General features: G+C 41.7%; 1 protein-coding gene across 13 annotated transcripts in view; it reads left to right on the top strand.

The window, feature by feature from the left end:
- EYA1 (EYA transcriptional coactivator and phosphatase 1) overlaps positions 1-19,439 on the top strand; it is a 145,181-nt gene that overhangs the window by 41,569 nt on the left and 84,173 nt on the right. For 7 of the 13 annotated variants that reach the window (XM_061601163.1, XM_061601203.1, XM_061601195.1 and 4 more), the window contains one exon: positions 2,347-2,484. In XM_061601163.1, coding sequence (XP_061457147.1) covers positions 2,347-2,484 — 138 coding nt within the window. The remainder of the gene's footprint in view (positions 1-2,346; positions 2,485-19,439) is intronic. The other 6 variants (XM_061601221.1, XM_061601212.1, XM_061601190.1 and 3 more) reach the window with 1 other exon arrangement.

Below are 19,439 nucleotides of genomic sequence, written 5' to 3'. Positions count from 1 at the left end.
ACCCAGCTGCCTGGGCGGGCCCAGCAGATTCACCTATTCCCACCAGCGGCCCTGGCACACTAGCTGCCTGACCCTCTCCCACAGATGATGACGTCGCGCCAGCTTCAGGTGCAGCTTCATCCAGTCTGGTTCTAACTGCCGCTGTTGATGAGGCGGGAGCCACTGTCCCTTCACTCACAACCTGCGTTGAGCCAGAAGGGGATTCCAAGGCATCCAGCCGGGCTAAAATCAAATTAATAACAGTTTTATTAGCCCCCTGCTGCTGCCCTGTGCCAATACCACCCCATGCCCCAGCCTTAGCTCTCTTCGACCTGGCTACCATCCCAGTCGAAGTCCCAGGTATGGCTGCCACCTTTGTGGCAGCCAGGGGTGGCATGGAGCTTTGCCCCGATGTTGCCCTCCCACGATGTTCCAATGCCTCTAAGCGTGCCAAAATAGCCACCCATGGAGGCACCTCCTCTTCATCAGAAGAGGTAGGGACTGGGGGGTGCCTTTTTTGCAGAGGTCTACAGGCCTTTCCCTTCCCCTTTGGCCCCCCCTTTCCTTTCTTGGGAGGCATGGCTTTGCTATGTATTTACTTTATAGTACTGTACTGTATTTTAATATTATGACTATGTATAATTTTGTTTTGTTTGTCCTTTTATTATTATTTATTTTTAATTTATTGTAGTTTATGTGTGTGTGTCTTTCTTTAACAACTAGCAGCACTAACGTGGTGCTGCTCACAAACGCCTAGCGCAACCCCACCTTAACTTCCGGGGGGGGGTTGGACGTCCAGCCGGCTAGGCCCCTATTATGAGGTCCGGCCTCACAACACGTGGCCTTTAAAAGGCCTGTACCAGCAGCCACAGAACTGCCACGCCCAAATGGCACCGCCCGCGTGGCTGCTTTAGGCTCCCACCCCCTCCAGGGATCAATCAACTGGGCCTACAGGGCCCATAAACAGACCCCTTCCAGCCGCTTCATGTGCCAAATAAAATGGCGCCATCCACGCGGTGATGTAAAATGGCCGCCCCTGCTCCGATGCGCTCTGGCGATGCTCCTTCCTCTTCGGGCTGCCTGGACTTAAATAAGACCAGGGTCCCGCCCCTCCACACAGCACGTTGCACGCGCATAATGCTGTGACGCATGACATTGCCCACCTCAAAGATGGCAGCGGCACCCCCAGACACAACTATGCCCTGCTCGACCACGCTGCGCAGGTGAGCAAGGCTTCACCAGTTTTAACATACCTGATATTGTGTATGAATGATACATATAGTGATTTTATTTTTCATGCCAGATAACCACATAGATTGGATCCAACGGATTTGTTTGTCTTCCTGTCACCATGAGACATTCCTAGTAGTTGCTTATTATGGTGTGGATGCAAATCATACGGAGAGGAGCCGATGCATATGGCGAGATGCAATAAGTTATTTCTGTCTATCTGACTAAAGACATTTTACTTTTTCTGGATCGTATCTCTATAATTTATTTCCCAAGGAAGCTGATCATTTAATAATGGAGAAATGGTTTTCTGAGTTGTAGTTGTTTGAATGTTGCCTGAGATGAAATTCCTGTCTCTAGTAAAAAAAACAGAAACACTATAAAATGTTACTCCAATCTGTAGAGGCATCTCTCAGGCATTTTATCTGTTTGACACCTGTATTGTTTATGTGGCAAAAGTCATATCCCTTCTGCAGTTTATACTGAATACATGCCTCTAGGCCCATTCAGTTTGAAAAGAGATTCCCCTCAATTTCAAAATCTCTAAATGAAATCTTAAAACTTGGATTGTTTGCAGTTTTTACTGTTCTGAGCCTGTATGTATGCACATTGGGCCCCAGGAATTAACCAACTCTAGGTGATTAATCTACTAATGAAAGAGATTAATAGCATAATCCTGTATGTACTTGCCTAGGTGTAAGTCCCATTGAACTCATGCACTGTAAAGCTCATAGGCCTAGTAGCTAAGTGGGTTTTGTATTAAAAGTGTGTAAATTATGGCATTCTGATATTTATAATATATTAAGTAAGGTATGGAAATGTATGGATTGCATCTGAAGTGGAATTTAGAATTTGTGTTGAAATTTGGAGTGGTTTAGGCTTTTTCTGTGTAAATTCCATGTAAACTGAAAATGTAGGATTGTTAAATGGTTACATCTACAGTATATTCATGCTGGATTTAAATTAAACAAGGATTTCAGGATGATTATATCATTTTAAATTCAGATATTGCAGCTTAACTAGATTGTGGACTGATATGCCTTTGCATACTTAAAATACATAAATACTTGCATGATTTTATTTAATGCCCTCTGTTAAAATATGAACAACTAGCTTTGCTATCACTAACTGATTTAGGTGCATTGTGGGCAGGCATCAAGACAGAAGGTGGATTATCACAAACGCAGTCACCTGGACAGACAGGCTTTCTGAGCTATGGTGCAAGCTTTAGCACTCCCCAGCCTGGACAGGCTCCATACAGTTACCAGATGCAAGGTCTGTATAAATAATTATAATTCATTTGGTTTCCATGTGTTGTTTTGGTTTTATTTTTTAAAAAATGAATTAAAATGCAAGTGACTAATTGAAGAAGATAGCAGTGCATGCTATGTGCAAAACTAGATCAAATTTAAATGTACTTAAATATCATTGTTGATATGAATTAGCATTTTCCACTCAAGCCACAGTTTTAATGGTGTTGTCAGCAACATTTTTAGCACAACTGTTTTATTGTGATTCCAATATTCAAAAGCTTATTTATTTTAAAATTCAATTTCTTACAGCATAGTTCTATGTAATGATAGACAACAGAGCAGTGTGAAAATTGTCACAAGAATATAAATATAAACTGACATAATTTCATCCCATAGGTGTGTTTTCTTTATCTATAAATTTAAGATGACATTCCCAACAAGTTAACTTGTCAGAATTATTTAGGTAATGTTGGCAATATACACTGGAAGTTGTATAAGATGCTATCAGTTGTGGGGGGTTTTCCCTAAACAATTTAAATGTTTACTTGATATTACACATCATGCCTAATACATTGTATATTTCTCTAGAATTCAGATATATACATTTTACCTAATACAGTGTATATTATGGAATCAAGTTCTCTTTAGGAAGAGAGAAAAGGATTCAAAACTAACCAGAAACAGGATCTCTAATTTCAGACTGGGTCAGTGGGAGCTATGCATGTTGAGTCCCTTGGAAACCTTAGAACAGTTGTTATGAAGTAGAGAAGCCTTAATGTCTTAACTGTATCAGACTTCGTTGATATTAGAATAGCTTTTAGGATGTATTGGTCTAGTTCTTAGCCTGTAAGCAAGGGAAACATTTATCTTTAGAATTAAGAGCAAATTTAGAATAGAAGAGGTGACAATCTGACATGAGGTCTGGATTAAGATATATGCCACCAAGTTTTCAACAGAGAGAATAAGGTTCCTTTCAGCTGATTAAAGGTTTAGTTTTGTTTTTTTACATTGAAATAAGGACTGAACCACACACTTATTTGTCGGATTTGATGGCTGCTTCAGCCTCATTTTTTAATATTGCTTAACTCCATCTTCTTTTTGGAAACAGTAGTCTCATCACATAACAATTCAGATACTGCTAGCAGTAACATGATTGAGAGCAAAGGCAGCAGAGTGAGGGAAATGTTTCCTGCATCACATTGTTCATATTTTGAATATACAATCACTTTTGTATCTTTTTGAGTCTCTCCAAATTTCCAAAGGGCAATTTTCACAGGCAGTGAAAGTGTTCAAAGATGTGGCTTCCCATATTTTCCTAAGTAATATAGGTTAAGAATTATAGGGCAGTTGCATATGTTGGTAGCCATGTTAGGATAGTTTGAAAATGGTATTTGTTTGTTTCTTATCCATTAATACTGATTCATGCAGCCTGAAATTGTACAGTCTTCACACAGAGCAGAATATTAGTTTTCACAGTATTATTGTTGTTGTTATTAATATATTTAATTTATATCCCACCCTTCCTCCCAGTAGGAGCCCAGGGCAGCAAACAAAAACACTAAAAACACTCTAAAATACCATAAAAACAGACTTTAAAATATATTAAAACATCTTTAAAAACATCTTTTAAAAAAATCTTTAAAAACATCTTAGAAAGTAATTCCAACACAGACTGGGATGAGGCTTGTTGAAAGAGGAAGATTTTCAGTAGGCGCCGAAAAGATAACAGAGATGGTGCCTGCCTAATATTTAAGGGGCGGGAATTCCAAAGGGTAGGTGCCACTATACTAAAGGTCCACGTCCTGTGTTGTGTGGAACAGATCTCCTGATAAGATGGTATCTGCAGGAGGCCTTCACCTGCAGAGTGTAGTGATTGACTGTGTATATAAAGGGTAAGACGATCCTTCAGGTATCCTGGTCCCAAGCTGTATAGGGCTTTGTACAACAAAACCAGAACCTTAAACTTAGCCCAGTAGCAAATAGGCAGCCAGAGCAATTCTTTCAGCAGCAGGGTGACATGTTGGTGATACCCTGCCTCAGTGAGTAGTCTGCAGCTTCCAGACCAACCTCAAGGGCAGCCCCACATACAGCGCATTACAGTAATCTGTCTTGGAGTTTGCCAGTGCATGGACAACAGTAGTCAAGCTATCCCGGTACAGAAATAGCCGCAGCTGTCTTACCTGCTGAAGCTGTTAAAAGACACCACTAGCCAGTGAGGTCACCTGGGCCTCTAGTGACAAAGATGGATCCAGGAGCACCCTCACACTATGAACCTACTTTTTCAGAGAGAGTATGACCCCAACCAAAGCAGGCAACTGACTAACTATCTGAACTCGGGAACTACAACCCATAGTGCCTCCATCTTGCTAGGATTCATACTCAATTTATTGGTCCTCATCCAGCCACCAGTCCAGGGTTTCCATGGACTCTCCCAATTCAGATGTTATAGAGAAATAGAGCTGGGTATCATCGTTGCCCCAAATCTCCTGGTGACCATTCCCAAGGGTTTCATATAGATGTTAAACAGCTTTGGGGACAAGATGGTACCCTGCAGCCCCCCAAAGCACAACTGCCAGGGGACTATTATCTGAAAATGACCCTTGAGATAGGATTGGACCGCTGTAATACAGTGCCTCTGATACCCATGTCACTAAGTCAGCTCAGAAGGATACCATGGCCAATGCTATCAAAAGCTGCCGAGAGATCAAGTAAGAATATCAGGACTGCACTCTCCCTATCCTTCTCCTGATAAATGTCATCCATCAGGGCGACCAAGGCTGATTCAGTCCCATAATCAAGCCTGAACCCAGATTGGAATAAGGCAGGATAATCTGTTTCATCCAAAAGTACTTGCAATTGGTATTCCACAGCTCTCTCAATCACCTTCCCTAAAAAGGATATTTGCAACCGGATGGTAGTTATCATAAACCAGTGGGTCCAGAGTGGGTTTTCTCAGGAGCAGTCAGATCATTGCCTCTTTCAGAGTGGCTGGAACCACTCCTTCTTGCAACGACACATTAACCATACCCTGGATCCACTCAGTCAAACACCCTCAGCACGCTTTAATAAGCCAAGAAGGGCAAGGGTCAAGAGGACACACGTCTGGCTGCATTGTTGCAAGCACCTTGCCCATGTCATCAGGCCACATCAACTGAAACCGATCCTGAGAAGTTGCAGCAGCTGTTGCACTGGACACCTCACTGGGGACTACAGTAGATGTGGATGGGGCATCAAGATTGCTATGGAGGCAAGCAACTTTACCCTTGAAGTGCCTTGCAAACAATTCACAATGGGACTCTGAAGGGCCTAGAACTCCATTTCCCTTAGTTAATGTCAACAGACCCCTGACAATACGGAAAAGCTCCATTGTATGACTACTTGAGGATGCGATGGTGGCAGAGAAGTGAGCCTTCTTCACTGCCCTCACCACCACATAATAGGCACAGTTATGATGTTTTACTCATGCCCGGTCAGCCTCACAGCACGTCGTTTGCCACTTGCACTCTAGCCGTCATCCAGCCTATTTCATTGCTGTTAGCTGACTGGTGTACAAAGGTGCAAACCAGGCTCCACAATGCCACACAGGATGCTCAGGGGCACCTGTGTTGAGCCCGATGCGCCTCACTGTTGTACAGTGTGACAAGGGCTTCAACAGGGTCTATCTACTGGGAACTCCACCAGGGCATTCAGGAATCCAGTGAATTCCATTAGTCTCCAGGGGCAGAGCTTGGAAGTAACCAGCTTGCACTGGTTGCCAATATGTTTCCGGGCTAGATTCAAAGTGTTGGTATTAACCTATAAAGCCTTATACGGTGCGGGACCACGATACCTTGCGGAACGCCTCTTCCGATATGAACCGGCCCGTGCACTACGTTCTGCTACGAAGGCCCTCCTCCGGGTTCCAACTCACAGGGAGGCCCGGAGGGTGATGACAAGATCTAGGGCCTTCTCAGTGGTGGCCCCCGAACTATGGAACAGTCTCCCCGAGGAAGTACACCTGGCACTGACTCTGCTCTCCTTCCGGCGCCAGGTCAAAACCTTCCTATTCTCTGAAGCATTTTAAGTTACACTGATTTACTTTTTAAAATGTTTATTGTATTGGATTGATGATTGTATTTTAGTATTATTTTGTTATTCATTGTATTTTTATGCTATTTTATGTTCACCGCCCAGAGAGCTATTGCTAGTCAGGCGGTATATAAATTTAATAAATAAATAAAATAAATAAATAACTCGTTACAAATAAGGAGTTACTTGTTATTTATTACTTTTTTGAGTAACGAATGGGTAACTTCGTTACATTTTGCTGATAATAGAACAAGTAGTCATTTCATTACTTTTGAGCTGCAACTTTAACGTTTCCAGCGTTACGTTTGGGCATTACTTGGGGGGAGCAAGGGAAGTCTTGATCTTAGGTGTGCGGGTTTGTACAGCTCCAACTTCCCACAACACAAAAGGCCAGGTAAAGAAATCCTTCAAGGCGCTCCGAGGAGATGAAGGTGCAACTCGGGTCAACCAGCGAGGACATCTAGGGCCGGCCAGCCACCATCCTGGGGCTGCAACTTCCTTCTCCCCTACCCTCTGGTGCCAGACTCATTCGGCCAAAGTGGCCCCATTGATGGCAGAGCCATCGGGCGCCAGATTCATCTGGATTGGCATGGGCTTCTTTTTCAGTATGGCCTCTGTGCAAGCCAGGGACCTGCAAAAGGCTGCCTGGGAAAGGCGAGGGCAGGCAGCTTGCAAGAGCCTCTCTTGGCACTTCCTCTAGCCCTGGGCTGCAGAAGCAGAGGGCTCTTAATCCTACCGGCCTGGACCCTGTGGCAAAGCAGGCGCCAGCTCCTTCTCTCCCTTCCGGGGCTCTTGCAGCTGACTGCCTTGGCTCCACTGCCTTCTGGGCGGCTCCTTCTGCTCCTGCTGCTGCACTCATTTTCTGGGTGCTTTAAAGAACAAGGTGAGGGAGAGAAGTGCCTGAGCTACGAGGGAGGGAAAGAGAGAGGGGAGGGGGTCCTCCTTGGGCGAGCCTGCATGTGCCCAGAAGGGGTCCGGTTCTGCGCAGGGCACATGTGTCCCGAGCCATGCCAGCCAACCCTATTGCACTTACCTTGCCTTACTTTGCCCAGAATGCAAGGGAAATTGAGGTGAGAAGGGGCCATGAAAGGCTGGTGGTGGCGGTAACAGACGGGAGCAGCTTGGTGGTAAAGCACATGCTTTGCAATTGCTTTGCAATGCAGAAGGACACAGGTTCGATTCCGCAGGTGCCTCCATGGGTCTCTCCTACTTCCAGAAAAGCTGCTGCCAATCAGTGTTGGCAATACCTAGATGGTCTCACTACAAGGCAACCTCCTGTTCCTGGAAAGAGCCCAGTGGAAGAAAGTCCTTAAACTTAACAATAATTCAAGGGCCCATAAAGAGTAAAAGCATCAACCTAATTAAATTTGTTTAAAAAATGGATAAATGCTAGAAACAAATTGTGATCACCGTAGAACTTTTATGGTAGTATCCTACACAACCAACTGTCATGCCAGAACAATTAACAATTAATAATGTAAGTGGAAGAACTTCAAAGGACAAACTCATTGAAATAAGGCATGTAGGCACTTGTGGTATAACTCGCTATTCACTCTGAAAGCCAAACTGGGTGAACAGATCTGTGGAATGACTGCGTCCTTGAATCTTGCTGATTCCAAATCTTGTTGTGGATAATTTCTGCCTGTCATGGAATTTTTTTAAAAAACACAAGTCCTCTTCCCTTTCCACACTCAAAAGGTAGAAATTTTATTTGTGCTATATGTATTCCAAGTCACATAGATGTGACTGAGCAAAGCTGAGGGCTTCTGGGTCAGAAATGTCAGTTCCTATAGAGGTGTAGCTTGAGCCCAATGCTTACAGTCTGAAGCAGGTGTCAGCAACTTTTGGCCCTCCAGATGTTGCTCAACTACAGTTCCCATCAGCCCCAGCCAATGGCCAGGGATGATGAGAATTGTAGCTCCACAACATCTGGAGGGCCAAAGGTTCTCTGCAGTTCTAAAGGAAGGCATTTAAGGCTGCAAATTCAACTCCATTTGCTTTGGAATAAGTTCCATTGAGTCTAATAGGACTTACTTCTAAGTAGGCATGGTTAAGATAGTGCTATCAGCCTTCCTAGTTGTCATGCAGAGCAGGCCTTCCTTAATCAGAAATGTACCATGTGCCTTAAATATGTGAGACTGGGGTGTGGAAAAAGGTGCTGGTTGGATGCTGGATGTTTCTGACGGTAAACCACAGCACAAATGAAGCTCGGCTTGGTTCAGCCATTGATTTATGAAGGGAAAGCAGGGCTCAGGCCTGCGTGGATGTCATGTCTGCTGATTTGGAAAGCCCCTGCCCTCAAGCATGTGAGGGACAGCTTCTAAATGTAGAATGCATGAGGGGCTGTTTTCAGATGTCCACGGTGGTAGTTTGTCTATGTAACCTTTTCACTAAGTTATCTAAAAGAGTTAGGCCTCCCACAAACCCAGTTTTCTCAGTAACACTCTCCTTGCTGCTCTCAAAAATATTGTTTAATTCATAACCTTAATTCTGTATCTACCACGATAATAGGTTTCTATTACTTAGGTAATTTAAAATGCTCATCCTATTGTCTGTTTTTATGATGCGAAGATCTGTTTTCAACATACATGCATCTCCTTGCAATGATTCAACATAATTAAATGTACTAAGATTCTGGTTCAAATGATCTTTTAGAAATGCTGGAGTATGTCTGGCAGGTAAAGATTTGCTAGCAGTCCTAACACACTTAATCCCATAAGACTGAAAGTGAAGGGAGTCATCAAAACCTCAAAATCACCCTTGGTTCTTGCATGTCATCTTTAACCCTCCCACCTTTTATAGTCTCAGGTTAGGTAAGACCTGAAATCTTAGAGCTATGATATACAGGAACGGTACTACCATTAGGCAGAAGGAGGTAGCCATCTCAGGTGGAAGATGCTGAGGGATGGCAAGGTGCTGGAGGACCGAGCAGTGCATGCCACATGGCCTGCTCTGTGTCCCCTAAGCCAGCCTGCTGCAGTGAGTTGTGATGGAGGATGATGTCCTGTAGCAAGTATTGGAAGCAAGATTCAGTAGAACGCCTGTTCAGTACCCGTGGCAGCGTAATGACTGTAAAAATACATTCCTTGTCTGGTGTGCTCTTTGAGCATCTTGTTTTGAGACATAACAGAAATGTATTGTAAAAGCAGCATTTCAAGTGTACAATTTGATTTCAAATGTTGGGGTATCATCATTGCTGGGGGTTTGGGGGGATGTGAGGTGCTGGTATGCCATTCTGTTAATCTTACTGATAAAAAAAAATATCGTACTACCCTCTGTGTGTGTGTGTGTGCTTATTTTTAATGCTGTTTTAGGCTACTTAGATGTGCTGCAGCCAAGGCCAGCACTTTGTAGGCATTTTTTTAAAAGTAACTGAAATGTAACTGTAGTGATTACTTTTGAGTAAAAGTAAAGTAATCAGTTACTTTCTGAGCAATTGTAATTGTAACGGCAATTACTACTTTTTTGGGCCATGTAATTGTAACTGTAATTTATTACTTTTAAAAAGTAATCTTCCAAGATCTCCTCCAGGGGTAGACCATCTTAATCTGTCCACCACCCCTGCAGGGGAGGATCAGAGCCACGAGTCTAAATTTCACAAGGAAGTGGTCTTACCATGACAATGGAATGACATCCGCTCCCCCATCTCCAGATCATCCCTTCCTCCTTCTGGAGCAAAAACCAAGTTGAGGGTGTGCCCTGTCCTATGTGTTGGATCAGTAACAACTTGAGACAGCCCCATGATTTTCATGGAGGCCATGGAGTCCCGAGCCAGAACACTAGAGGCAGCCTCAGCATGGACATTGAAATCACCCAGCACTATCGTTCGAGGCTCCTCCAATACTACAACCACGATGGCCTCTGCCAGCTCAGTCAGAGAAGCAGCTGGGCAGCAAGGTGGACAGTACACCAGCAGTAACCCTAGTTTCCTGCCTCCTTGGCCTACACCAGGTGCAGGTCCTCACAGCCAACTCTAAGACAGAATGGTTTCCTGTTGACAGAGATTGAAGCTCTGTAGACCACAGCAACCTGTCCGCCCCCATCCCTGCAGCCTGTGAGTATCCAGGTGGGCAGAGCTGGGTCAGATCAACTCTTTCCGGCCCACCCACCCAGGTCTCTGTAATGCACAAAAAATTGACACCCTCAAATAATGATGAGTCAATAATTAATAATGATGATCAAATAATGGATGAGTATGGTCTTATTGTGTACCAATCTGGCACTTTAAACAACAGCACACCCAGGCCAGTGGGCACAGCAGATGATCAATGAGAAACCCGTCCATGAAAGGAGTGGGAGTGAGGAACAAGGCATAGATAGTCTTGCCCTTGTCGTCTATGGTAGCTCACCACACCCTATGGCTATACCTTCCTCTACCCATCATAATAGAATCTGAGGTGGCATCACCCATGTCCCTACTAAGACTCCTCCTAAACACCTGATATGGGTACAGGAGCCCACCAACAAAACCTACCTGAACTAGCTATCCCAGTAGGCCTCTGAGAGAATTGGGAACAGTCAGACCCACTCAATATCTTTCACACAGGATACTTCTACTCCCCCTGCATCTCACACCCAGGGAGGGCCAGTCTTTTGCCATTTGCAGACTCTCACTCTGAAGGCATCTGGCAACTTTCTCCTATCATTCAGTTCACTGCACAGGCTCTCACCCTGCACAGGAACTACACATGCACTTTACACCCTCCCCACTACCAATCTCCTCTAAAATGGTAAAAAAGAATAGAAGGGGATAGTGCCCTTGCCCTCAGGACTCCCTAAGGGGCTTCCCCAGCCAGGAGCTGATGCAAAAGTCTACAAAATTGACTGCAGCCTCTCTCCGGATTCAGGGTCAGGCAGGGGGTCCCAGTCCTTGCAGCACTTACCAGGGACCTCAGCTGTCTTGAGAGTCAGCAACCCAGAGGAGCGAGCAAGCAAGCACCCTGATGCTCAGGTACTCACTCCCAGGACAGGTCTTCTCCAGTCCCCCAGTGCTGCAGCTATTCCCCTCCTCCCAGTGCTGCATGTATGTGATTTGCTTGTCTGACTGTACCCTTGCTTGCAATTCACACTCTGTATCAGAGCTTGACTAAACTGTGTTAAGGTTTTTAAACACCTTTTCTTTGAGATGGTATGTTTGACATGTAGCAGGATTTGAAGTGGGTTTACTTTGAAAGAAATAACTCCCCACATGAAAATTGATGTGGTACTATTCTGTAAAAAGACAGTATCTCCATAGAAAGTGAATGTTTGTAGTATCTTTACAGTCAGATTAAAAATATGTTTATTAGCCATGAGTGGTGGGATAAGATCCTATAATCTTCTCATGTAAATTTCACTGGGATATCTGATAATCTGTTCTCATGACTGAAGATTGGAGAATTGCTAATTTGGCCTGTATTATTTAATTTGTGAATGTATATACCACCCTTTACTTAAAATAAATGAAGATCCTAGGGTGGCTTACATAAAATTTTCTGGAAGAATATAAAATATAATTGGCAGGAAAAAAACTAATTAAAACAGGAGACGGAAATCTAGAAACCCTTTAAGTCTGGGGAAATAGAACTTTTTTGTCTGAAGGACCACAAAGTTGGTGCCAAGGTCTTTATGGGGAGAGGGTCCCACAAATGGGACATCACAGCTGAAAATACCCTCTCCCTTGTTATCACAAACCGCCAGCGGGGGATCTAAAGAACAGCATTAGCCTTAAAGGTGAACACCAGCACCTTGAATGAAAGTCAGAAATGTACTACTAGCTAGTGGAAGTTCTTGTAATACTGGTAAGAAAATCTTTGGGCCTTGTCATAGACATTTGACTTTCTGTGGCATTCAAGTGGCTCAGCACAATGTTTCTACTTTTTAAAATTTCCTAACCCATGGATTTGTTTATAACTTAGCAGTAGGAGTCACTTGGTGAAAGTCCCAATGTAACCATTGGAAATATAGTTAAGGTACATATGTACAAGTCGAACTGTCAAGTTGGTGGGTCAGCTGCTCATACCTGAAAATGATGTAAATAATGCATTTTCAGTGTTTTAATTTATTTTATTAATTTATTATTTTTATTAATTGAGGGGGTTAATAAAGTTCTATAATATAGGACTATATAAAGCACAGATGGGCAGCCTGGAGCCTAGGACACCTTTTGAAGCTGCCCATATTTCAGTCCCATCCGAGTTTCTGACTTTTCAAAGTGTGTATTCCTTGTTTCTCTGTATCTTCAGAACAACTGAAAGGGGTAGTACTTTCTTTGATAATAAGTTGATTTTTAAAAACGTTTTCCTGGTGGTTTAGTTCAGGGAAAATACCCTCCCCCATTGTCTGAAAACAAACTGGTAGCTTCTGCAGTGTATGCACACTCAACTAAGATAGGAAGTATTTTTACTTGCCTTCCAGAACAGCTGTATTGGACTGTTGCAATAATGGATGGTGTGGTAGGGCAGCAGTGCTCACCTGACCTCTGGACAGTTAAGTTGCTGCTGCTTACCAGAAAGAAGAGCGGGGAGTTTGGCACAGTGCAAACACACTGGCAGAGCCAATTGGGTGTTCTTTCCAGTGCCTTTGCACCACACCAACCTCCCAGCTGCCTCACCCCTTCTCCTCTCCTTCCCAGTAAACAGCCGCAACTCAGCTGTTGGAGGTCAGGTGAGTGCTGCCATCTGCTACTGGACAGTTGTAATAATAATAAAAATCCTTGGTATAATTTGAGATTACCCCTATCAAACCCAGTGGGATTAAACTTCTGAGTAGGCCTGCATAGGACTGGGAATTCTAATCTGAGGTAGTCATAGTGAAAACTGAAGCACAGCCATTTTTATTCTGGATTAGTTAATACAGAACACTTTTATCTCTGGCTCAGTCCATCAGTGGTTCTAGTTCTGCCCACTGCTGACATGAAGCCCCCATTGGAGTACTCCTGAGGGAATGTGGACCTCAACAGAGTAGAGGTTGACCATGCTACTATAAAGCAAGGCCATACTTAATAGTTTAGTGCAGTCTTATTATGGAAAACTCATTTTGTACCCTGTGATTTATATTTTGATTTTAATTTATCTTTTTATATTGTTGATTTTGTTGTTCAGTAAAAATAAAAATATTATCATCAGTATTTTTAAATTATCTAATAACTCACATTTAATGTTTATGTTGCCTAGGTAACACTGAGAGGTGTGAGCAATGAGGTTCTACATAAGTCACAGAGCCACAAAGGCAAAATAATAGTTCCCTTCACTGAAGGGATACTGGATTATATCCAACTGAGTCATATTCAAAGTAGACCTATTGAAATCAATGGGTTTAAGTTAGTTACAACCATTTATTTCAATAGGTCTGCTCTAGGCATGACTTAGGCTCCAATCCATGTCTACTTAGAAGGACACTCCATTAGGTTCAATGGGACTTACTCCCAGGTAAGTGTATATTGGATTGCAGCCTTAGGTGGTCCAACCCTTACAATCTAAAATAGCACCAAGTAAGATAGAAGAGAAAAGGAGAGAGAACAGTAGGATGAACCAGGGGAAATACAGTTATATATGCTTAAACTTGATTACAGTTGGGAATGAAGGCATAAACTAAATACCATGTAAAATGGCACTGTATGCATATTAAATCCTGTCTTAATATACTGTTTTCTGTTTGTTCTCTGTTTTACTCTAAGTACAAAAACTCTGTTCTACACTCAGCTATATGTATGAAAATGTACATATATTATTGTTCTGTGTCCAATCTGTGTTTATAAATGTGCCTATATAATTATTGTGCTCTTTAAGAATACAGTAATAAAGATCTGCACTCTTATAAGGCCTTTTTCATTTTTTTAAAGTAGTTGCCTTCTTCCACATTGGAAGCTATTACACTGATACTATCTGCATAGAGTATATTCCTGTAGCGCTCCCTCTCTCTCTCTCTCTCTCTCTCTCTCTCGTGTGTGTGTGTGAGAGAGAGAGAGAGAAAGAGACAGAGACAGACAGAGAGAGAGAGAGAGAGTGCAGCAGTGATCAGTGGGTTGACAAAGCCAAATGGCATTGCACACCTGGCTTCCAGATGCTGAGCATCACTGCTGCTTACCAAGAGTTGCGGGGAGTGCAGTGTGGGCACAGTGGAACCAATCCAACACTCCTATCACTGCACCCCCACCTCACTGAGGTCCTAGTGACTCACCCCTTTCCCTCTTGGTAAACAATACTGATGCTCAGCAGCGAGAAGTCAGGTGTTCGATGACGCCCTGCCTTCACCACCGCACCAGTTCTGATTTGGGTTTAAATGCTGTTAGGAAAAGTAAAGTTTCTATAGTGTGCATGCATGGACTGAAGTTCTTGTATTCATGGGCCAAGCAGTTATTGGTCCATGCTAAAGAGATCTTGTCAAGGACTTTTTAGAAACATCATATATTAGACACAGAAACCATAAGACCTTTATAATGCTGCCTGCCTAACATACATGTGCCTTCAGACAAAAATGCTGATTTCTGCATCCTATCATATATATTGAGGCGTAATTATAGACATAACCCATAGCTTCTGCAACAAATATAGAGGGGTTTTATGTATTTATTTATTATTTGATTTATTGAGAGAGTCCTTCTAGAAATAGTGAAACAAACCTCTTCATGTGGATACAGTTAAGAAGAGCCTGCTGAATCAGACCAAAGGCTCATCTAGGGCAGCATTCTGTTCTCAAAGTTACCAACCAGATGCCTATGGGAAGCCTGCAAGCAGAACCTGAGTGCAATATTCATTTTTGTGCACATTTTCTCCTAATGCATGTACTTTTGTAAACATTGTTTGGTTGTAGAACTGCATCACAAAATTCAGATACATGTGAATTTTGGAGGATGAATGTTTGGTTCTCATATTGTTTCAGAAAGTGTGAATTTGATAAATTAACTTTTAAATGTGAATTGTATCTAATTTCTCCCCATCCCTAATTCAGATGCATACTGCCTCTGACAGTGGAGGTGGATTTATGTCCTTATCCTTTATGAATTTTTCTAAACCTCTTCTAAAGCAATTCAAGTTGGTAACTATCACTACTTCTTGTGGGAGTGAATTCTATAATGTATGTGTTGTATAAAGAAGTACTTTCTTTTGTCTGTCCTGAATATTTTTGAGTGAGGTGACCAGAACTGTACACAGTGTTCAAAGTGTGATTGCACTATAGATTTGTATAATGACATTGTGATATTGGCAGTTATATTTTCAATTCCTTTCCTAATGTTGCCCAGTATAGCATTCACCATTTCATGGCTGCCGCACACTAAGTCAAAATCTTCATTGAGCTATCTACTATGACTCCAAGATCTCACTCCTGGTCAGCCACTGTCAGTTCAGATCTCATGAGCATTTATGTGAAATTCTAAAGCAATTCAAGTTGGTAACCAATTTGTTTACACTGAATTGTCTCTGGTATTTTACTGTCCATTCATCCAGTTTGGAGAGATCATTTTGGAGCTCTTCATAATCTCTTTTTCTTTTAACCATCATGAACAATTTGATATCATCAGCAAACTTGATTACCTCACTGCTCATCCCTAAATCTAGACATTTATGAACAAGTTCCCTGTTAATCCTTGGGGAACTCCACTTTCTATATCCCTCCACTGAGAGAACTGCCCATTATTCCTACTCTCTGCTTCCTGTTTCTTAACCAGTTATCCAGCAAGAGGACATTTCCTGTTTTTCCATTACTGTTAAGCTTACTCAGGAATCTTTGGTGAGGTACTTTCGCAAAAGCTTTTTGAAAGTCTTAAGTACACAACGTTCTGGTCCCAGCATTCTTTCTGAGCCAACTTTGTCAGCATCTTACTTATATTTATAAAATGTATCTTAAATTTTTAAAGTTGTAAAATATATGATTTTGTTGTAAGAGTTTCTAATTATAGTTAATTAAGTTAGATGGTGGCACTTAATGTTTTTTGTTGGTCTTGAGATCATCTGATGTAAGAGCAGTGTGCTTTGTGCCATGACATACCTTGTTAAAATGTGGCAGACTTTAAAGTTTAAAATTTGAAGAATTTTTAAAGTACTTCTAAGCTGGTGCCCCTGGGTGGCCTACATAGCAGTTTTCAGAAACCTGTTTTACATTTGTTATGGTCTGTGAGACCCTACTTGTTCTCCATAGGAGTCAGTAATGGCATAAGATGAAAGAGATGTTTGTTATAATATGCTGCCCTAGATGCAATAACAGTTTTCATTAGCTCTCGTGAACTTTCTGCCAATATGCAAAATAGGCAAGTTTACAATCCTAAGCAAGTTTACTCAGTCCCAGTAAGTTCAGTTACTCCCAAGTAAGTAGTTAAAGGATTGCAGCTTAAGTGTTATTTTACACATTAGAATTTCTTTGCATTCCTATGAAATTTACACAGTAATTGATTCTATATACTGTACAGGTATTTCTATGTACATATCCAAAAAAACCCAAGTTATTTTCTTGACTGAGGTGTTAATTGAAATCTAATTTATTTATTTATTATTTGATTTAAATCGCGCCCTTCCTCCCAGTAGGAGCCCATATTGTATATTTTATAATAAAGTAGTTACTTGCACAGCACAAACCCATACATGGTTACTTAGAAATAGGGATACTGATATCTGTTAGACCAGTGCACTGTTTGGAAGAAACAATAACAACAAGAATCTTTGCCAAGAAGTATTTAGCAGTTGTTTTAATTATTGGCCCTAAACAATGTCCTAAATGCGTAGGCATTTATTTGTTTTTTCCTCCATACAAATAAGACCCAAAGGGACATAAAGATCAATGTTTTATTATCCTGGGTTTGTATATAATGTCCTGAAACTCTTTTACTAAAAGTCAGTAATTCATATATGAAAATTGTACTGATCTTCCAGATATGAACTCTTGTCTGTTAATTAGGGAATGAAAGATCTGTCAGTTTCAGTTCTCTCAGTTTCTCATTTTTTAATTTTAATTCATGTCTCCACATTTCTGTAGCAATTTGCTTTTTTTAAAAAAAATCCTCATGAAAATTATCCAGCGTTTTAGTGCGAATTTCACCTAATAAATATTTTTGTAGGCAGTTTTGACTAATGTACAGATTTTTGCAAGCAATTTGTTACATAATGCATTTTTGTATGTTACTTTCACTAATATATTCATTTTTATCTACACTTTCCCCTAGTATATGCATTTTTGTAAACATTGTTGGGTTGATGACATGCATCACAAAATTCAAATAAGTGAATTTGAAAGGATTCTCATATTGTTTCGGCTTGAAATGCAAACTGAATCAAAATTCTAACAGAACCTTACTGTTAATGCAACTTTGACAACTGGATACATAAAAACATTTGGACCAGCTTCCCTTACTGCACACAAGGACTAACAGATAATTTACAAGTCATTTATGTGTTCTCTGTTCATATTTCCTAAATAATTCTCATCAGTGACAATAGAATGCATCATTTCCAAAGGAAGATGCAACTCGTGTCATACTGCCAAGGAGATATGTGAGATCCCATATTTTATATCTTAAAGAAAAGCAGGAATGGGCTCAGTCACATGCTGTCAGTGCAAAGCTACTCTGTCATAGATTACACTCCTGGTATATGAGCCATGAATTTTCCCAAGTGATCAGTATAGAAGCCATGCCAGGATATTGTTGCCACTACTAAAGCTGTTCTGAAAACTTGGATAATATGCATTTTATGGTCTACTTTCTAGCTGGTAGTCCTCTAACCATTCATCTGGATATATGGTGTAAGACTGCTTTTTATTTGTAAGCCACCCAGGAAATATTTGATGGGTGGCTATATAATTTTAATAAATAAACAAGCACAAAATTGAAACAAGCTAGACAAATCTCACTGGGACAATGAACCCCAACTGTGAGATCCATTTGCATTTTAGTATCCTAAAATAAGCTACATCAGTAGGATGTTCTCAGATTTAAACATATGTGTCAAGAGCAGCCTTCCCAAGTCTAGGTGTTTTTAGAGCTTGGAAGATTACTTTTAAAAAGTAATAAATTACAGTTACATGGCCCAAAAAAGTAGTAATTACCATTACAATTACAATTGCTCTGAAAGTAACTGATTACTTTACTTTTCCTCCAAAGTAATCACTACAATTACATTTCAGTTACTTTTAAAAAAGCCTACAAGGTGCTGGCCTTGGCTGCTGCACATCTAAGTAGCCTAAAACAACATTAAAAATAAACACATACAGAGGTAGTAGAATAATTATTTTTATTCATAAGATAGCAATGGTGGTCTCTCTGCTGGTAAAGGTGGTGGGGAGGGAGGCTGAGGCCACTACTCAGATCTTTCCACATCAAACCAAGTGCAACCCCCCCACTCAGCCAGCAAGCATCATCTCTCTCACTTAACCACCTCCCAGACCCTGCCCTGCCACCAACTAAGGGACACTCACTCAAGCAAACATTTTCCCCTGAGATGCAAAAAAGTTATAATACTGCAAATGCAGCACAGTAACCAGAGAGGGTGGTGGAGGCCACTTTGTGTGCCAAGTGCAAACACAGTATTCTCTCTCTCTCTCACACTCTCACTCTCTCACACACACACACGTTGTCATCTTTCACCTCCAAAGTTCTTTATCTCCATTCTGCTGCTGCCTCCTTCTCCTTTATCCATTGTCCTCTGGATCCTTTTTCTCTCCACTCCATTCTTCACCACCACTATCCATTTTTTTAAATAATTGTTTTCTCCACTCCACCCCGTCTCACTCTCCGCCTCCTCCCTCGTTGCCTCCTACCCATCCACAAAGCATGAGGAAAGAGCGACACTGCACAGAAGCCCAGTTTGAGGCACATGATTTTCATCCACAAATCAGAGGAGCAGAAGACTTCCCCTGCTCCCCCCAAGTAATGCCCAAAGGTAATTCTGGAAACATTACAATTACTCCGCAAAAGTAGTAAAATTACTCCTAGTTCTA

Source organism: Rhineura floridana, chromosome 1 (genome assembly GCF_030035675.1).
Source record: "Rhineura floridana isolate rRhiFlo1 chromosome 1, rRhiFlo1.hap2, whole genome shotgun sequence".
NCBI lineage: Eukaryota > Metazoa > Chordata > Lepidosauria > Squamata > Rhineuridae > Rhineura > Rhineura floridana.
This window is presented reverse-complemented; position numbering and strand designations above follow the sequence as displayed.